We start from the raw sequence: 5939 nt of genomic DNA on the forward strand, positions 1-5939 counted from the left end.
ATATTAGCAATATTAGCCTACTATCAAAATGACTTTAAAAGTCTTAAAATAAGTGTTATAATGGAAGCAACACATGATGTAAGTGTCTATATTAGCCTACTATCAAAATGACTTTAAAAGCCTTATATAAGTGTAAGAATGAAGGCAACACATGATGTAAGTATCTATTAGCCTACTATCAAAATGACTTTAAAAGTCTTATATAAGTGTTATAATGAAATCAACACTTAATGAAAGTGTCTATATTAGCCTACTATCAAAATGACTTCAAAAGTCTTATATAAGTGTTATAATGAAGGCAAGTAAGTGTCTATATTAGCCTACTATCAAAATGGCTTTAAAAGTCTTATATAAGTGTTATAATGAAGGCAACACATGATGTAAGTGTCTATATTAGCCTACTATCAAAATGACTTTAAAAGTCTTATATAAGTGTTATAATGAAGACAACACATTATGTAAGTGTCTATATTAGCCTGAGTGCTCGATTAAGAAAACCCCCCCCCCCCTCTGGTGTTGCAGGAGACCGCAGTCAGGTGAGCAGTGCCGACCGCCAAGATTCGGACGGCGACGACTCGGACGGCCCTGATGAGGAAGACAATGAGGACGAGGAAGAGGAGGACAGCCAAGCGGAGTCGGGCCTGTCCACAAACCCCTCGGTGTCCGCCAGCCCGCTGCATGTTCCGTGGAAGGAGGCCGAGGTGCCCCCCAGTGCCCTCCTGGCACAGATGTCCATCAGCTCCCTGGCACAGACGCCAGCCGCCGAGTCCCAGGCGTCAGACTCGCCGTCCGTCCCCGTGGTGGACCCTCTGTCCCTGAGCAAGCAGATGTCCATCTCGGGGTCCTGTCCCAGCCTGCCGCCGCTCTGCTGGGGGTCCCTCCCGCCCGCCACCAGCGCCGACTGCAACCTCTCGGACACGGAGTCGGTGCACATGATGAGCCCGGTGTCGCCGTGCAGGCAGATGTCCATCGACTACCCGGACGGCGACGTGCCTCCGAGCCCGCCGGTGACGGGGACGGGATTCAGACCGAGCCAGGTGAGGCCCGTTAGTTCTAATTGTTTTTCTCTCCTGGGTCTCAAACGTACGGCGAGTTTGCTCAGTATAAAAATGACGCCTTTTTTTTTTTTTTTATTGAAAGAAACTGCTGTTCTAAATGTGTCCACCAGATGTCACAATAGCAATTATTTGTATCTTTGTAGATTACAAAGTTGAAAGTTAAGGTCCCAATGATTGTCACACACACACATGGTGAAATTATTCTCTGCATTTCACCCATCGAGGGGAGCAGTGAGCAGCAGCATGGGCCGCGCTCGGGAATCATTTTTGATGATTTAAACCCAGATTCCAACCCTTGATGCTGAGTGCCAAGCAGGGATGTAATGGCTCTCATTTTTATAGTCTTTGGGTTTGAACTCACGGCCGACCAATCCCAGGGCGGACCCTCTAACCACTAGGCCATTAAGGCAGAGGTTATGCTACATACCGTATTTCCTTGAATTGCCACCAGGTATATAGTATGCGCCTGCCTAGAATTACTGCCGGGTCAAACTCGTTTCGCCAAATAATTAGCATATGCCTAGAATTTCCCCCGGGTCAAACGCGTCACGTCACGACTGACACTTCACCTGTCATCATTTTCAAAATGGAGGAGGCTGATTTCAATCATTTGAAATGGCATAAAGGGAAGAAGATTAAGAGCTATTCAGTAGGATTTAAGGTCCAAGCTATTGAATATGCTAAAAAGAACAGTAAGCAGCTATGTTTTATTAATATAACGTAGCTGCGTGTGTCAAATAGGAGTCATTAAATGACTCCTGCCTCCTGGTGGTAGAGGGCGCTAGTGATCCTTCTTGCGACTACTCGGCTGCAGAAGAAGTGACAACAATATTTTTCCTCTCGCTTGCACTTTTAACATGGAGGATTACATATCTAAAATAAAACAGTTTTCTAAACTGGACTTTCAATCAAAGCCGGAGGTAATAAAGGAAGATCTCCATCGAGACGGAGAGACTTTTAAAAACTGAAGAAAGATAAGGAAGACTTCTATAAACAAGTTATCGATGCTTTTGATCAGAAGGAGCTGACCATGGACTTCATTTATAAGTAAAGGTAAGACCATAATAACGTTATTTTTTATCAAATGTGCTTTTCATGATGGTATCCTTACATCACACTTAAATTTGTAAGCGCAGGCCTAAATTTACCGCATGCCTTTGGTAAGTGCCGGAGAAAGGAACTAAAAAAAAATACAGTATCGAGTGCAAGTGCAAGTTCGGCACTTTCACCCCGGGATTCAGAATCCAATCGGGAGTTGTAAGATTCCCATCCCTGGTGTGTATGCATTTTATTTCCCCATCCTGTCATTTTTTACCGCTTGTTCTGTTTGGGGTCGCAGTGGGGTGCTATCTCAGCTGTATTCAGGCGGAAGGCCGCGTACACCCTGGACAAGTCGCCACCTCACCACAGGGCCAACACAGATAGACAGACAACACTCACACACTTGGGACCATTTAGTGTTGCCAATCAACCTATCCCCAGGTGCATGTTTTTGGAGGTGGGAGGGGCCTATCCCCAGGTGCATGTCTTTGGAGGTGGGAGGGGCCTATCCCCAGGTGCATGTCTTTGGAGGTGGGAGGGGCCTATCCCCAGGTACATGTCTTTGGAGGTGGGAGGGTCCTATCCCCAGGTGCATGTTTTTTGGAGGTGGGAGGGGCCTATCCCCAGGTACATGTCTTTGGAGGTGGGAGGGGCCTATCCCCAGGTGCATGTCTTTGGAGGTGGGAGGGGCCTATCCCCAGGTGCATGTCTTTGGAGGTGGGAGGGGCCTATCCCCAGGTGCATGTTTTTTGGAGGAAGAGGGGCCTATCCCCAGGTGCATGTCTTTGGAGGTGGGAGGGGCCTATCCCCAGGTACATGTCTTTGGAGGTGGGAGGGGCCTATCCCCAGGTGCATGTTTTTTGGAGGTGGGAGGGGCCTATCCCCAGGTGCCTGTCTTTGGAGGTGGGAGGGGCCTATCCCCAGGTACATGTCTTTGGAGGTGGGAGGGGCCTATCCCCAGGTGCATGTTTTTTGGAGGTAGGAGGGGCCTATCCCCAGGTGCATGTCTTTGGAGGTGGGAGGGGCCTATCCCCAGGTGCATGTCTTTGGAGGTGGGAGGGGCCTATCCCCAGGTGCATGTTTGTTGAGGCAGGAGGAAGCCCGAGCACTCGGAGGGAACCCACGCAGTCACGGGGAGAACATGCAAACTCCACACAGAGCGCGGGATCGAACCCAGGACCTTTGTATTGTGAGGCAGACGCACTAATGTCATCAAACAATACCCTTCATTTGATCTTTTTTTCCGACAGGCGCCCGTTCCTGCCGCCCATCCCATGGCGACGACGGAGTCGGGCTCCCCGGTGGACCGCGGCACTCAGACATCCACCTCGCAGAGTCCGACCCACGTCCCGCTCCCGGGTCTGTGCCAAGCCCCGCGGATGGCCACGCACCTGTTCAGTCACCTGCCCCTGCACTCCCAGCAGCCCCTGCGCTCGCCCTACAGCATGATCCCCTTGGGGGGCATCCAACTGGTGCCCGCCGGACTGGCAGCTTACTCCACCTTCGTGCCCATCCAGGCCGGCCCCGTTCAGCTCGCCATCCCGGCGGGAGTCAGCGTCATCCATAGAAACGGCAGCCCGGCGCCCGACGCTCCGCCCCGGCCCGACTCCGCCGATTTCCAGGGCCAGACTTTCCAGCCCCTCGGTTTAATGACTCCCCTGCTCCCCCAGCCGGGGGTCGCCCTGCAGGTCCTGGCCGCCTCCCAAAGCCCCCAAACGCACGTCCCCGGCCTGCAGATCGTGAACATCGCCCTGCCCGCCGTCATCCCCGCCCTCAGCCCGCTCCCCGCCCCCAGTCCTGAACGGCGAGGTACCCCGGACTCTCTGAGAGCGCCGACAGAAACCACGCCCCCGCCCGCACCCGTCACCTCCGGCCTCGCACAGACACCAAAAAGCCCAGCACGTAGCGCGGCGTCCCCCAACGCCGCACCCCCGGCCTCCACCTGGCAGACGGTGGTCGACGACTACAACGAGGTTTCCAGCGACGACGAGGACAGACTCGTTATTGCCACCTGAGACAAAACAAAACACTTTTTTTCGCCCCCCCCCCCTAACTGTCACTTTAAGACTGAAAAACACTTTGTTGACAAATCACCTTTGAAAGCACAGATGTTCATTTTGTACGTGCAATCACATGATGACCAATCCTTCACTTCGTCAACGCCGGGTAGTCCTTTTTTTGGTTTTTTTTGTACATGTTGTACAGACAATCGTGCCTTGATGGAGTTTGTTGTTGAGGAACTTGTACATAACTCGTCGCTGGTGTTTATATACATACATACATACATACATACATACAGTATATTATATATATATAAATATAAGTGTATAAAAACAAAAGGCGGTATAACAACGGTTTTATTGGAAAGGACTTGTCGTACTGGTTTATGTACATTTCTATGGATTATGTGTACAAAATGTTGTGTTCAGCTATTTATTATATTCCATCTAGTGCCCGTTATGATTTATTGGTCCATAGCTATGTGCATTTTTGGTAGCTTGACATCGCTGTATCGATTATTCTAAACCGTACCAGTAAAGATTTCTCTACAAACAAGCTGTTTGGAACTCTTAGAAAAGCACTTGATTGAACCGCAAGCTTTTCTTCATCATCCAAGTAGGACTTGGCGGGTTGTTCGGACTAAAAGAGGACCTGTGAGGACCCCAAGGCGGCGGCCCTGAGGGTCTTTGACCATGCATTGCAAGTCCATTCACAAAAAGGTGACTCATCCACCTTGGTGCAGCATTCACTGCTGTGCAGGAGGCGAGTGGGGGACAGAGACATCTAGTGGTGAAAATGTGCAACGACAGGTGCGTGCTTACCCTTCCTCTGTTTTTTGCAAACCTGTAATTCTATTGTGTCGTTGTTGAGTGTCGGAGCTGAGTAACCTTTCATATCAGTAGGTGGCAGCACGTGGATACTTGCTTTGTAGATGTCGGGAACATGGAAGCCAGTGTGCAGGTAAAAAGGTGAGTGCCCCTAAAAAAAGGCATTGAAGCTTAGAGAAGGCTATGCAGAACGAGCTTAAACTGAATTGGCTGCAAAGTAAACCCAAAAACAGAACGCTGGACAACAGCAAAGACTTACTGCCGAGCAGACAGCGTCCACAAAGTACATCCGTACATGACGTGACAATCTCAACAAAGTCCACACAAAGAAGGATAGCAACAACTTAAATAGTCTAAAACAAATCAGGAATAGCGCTCGACGGAAGACATGAAACTGCTACAAGGAAAATGCCAACAAAACAGGAAGGGGCACCAAAAAATAGGAGCGCAAGACAAGAAGTAAAAGACTACACACAGGAAAACGGGGAAAAAGTCCAAATAAGTCCGGGTTTGATGTGACAGGTGATGACAGTACACCTACTTTGAGACAAGAGCTATAGTCATGCATGCTAGCTTATGCTTTGAATTCATATATATATATATATATATATATATATATCTCCATCCATCCATCCATTTTCTACAGCGTATTCCCTTTTTGGGGTCGCGGGGGGTGCTGGCGCCTATCTCAGCTACAATCGGGCGGAAGGCGGGGTACACCCTGGACAAGTCGCCACCTCATCGCAGGGCCAACACAGATAAACAGACAATATGTGTGTATATATATATATATATGTATATATGTGTATGTAGATATATGTATGTATATATCTGTATGTATATATATATGTATGTATATATGTGTATGTATGTATATATATGTATGTACATATATTTGTGTATCATATACGGATACACATATATATATACATACACACACATATATACATGCATATGTATGTATGTATATATATGTATGTATATATGTATGTATGTATATACATGTATGTAT

The 5939-nt window shown here is 48.4% G+C and overlaps 1 protein-coding gene across 7 annotated transcripts in view; it reads left to right on the plus strand.

Moving 5' to 3' along the window:
- hivep1 (HIVEP zinc finger 1) overlaps positions 1 to 4655 on the plus strand; it is a 196635-nt gene extending 191980 nt beyond the window's left edge. For all 7 annotated transcript variants that reach the window (XM_061882709.1, XM_061882705.1, XM_061882708.1 and 4 more), the window contains 2 exons: positions 523 to 1037; positions 3350 to 4655. In XM_061882709.1, the coding sequence (XP_061738693.1) occupies positions 523 to 1037; positions 3350 to 4114 (1280 nt within the window). In that variant the 3' untranslated portion in view covers positions 4115 to 4655. The remainder of the gene's footprint in view (positions 1 to 522; positions 1038 to 3349) is intronic.
- Positions 4656 to 5939: the final 1284 nt, after the last annotated feature.

The sequence above is a fragment of the Nerophis ophidion genome, linkage group LG21 (assembly GCF_033978795.1).
Source record: "Nerophis ophidion isolate RoL-2023_Sa linkage group LG21, RoL_Noph_v1.0, whole genome shotgun sequence".
Lineage (NCBI taxonomy): Eukaryota > Metazoa > Chordata > Actinopteri > Syngnathiformes > Syngnathidae > Nerophis > Nerophis ophidion.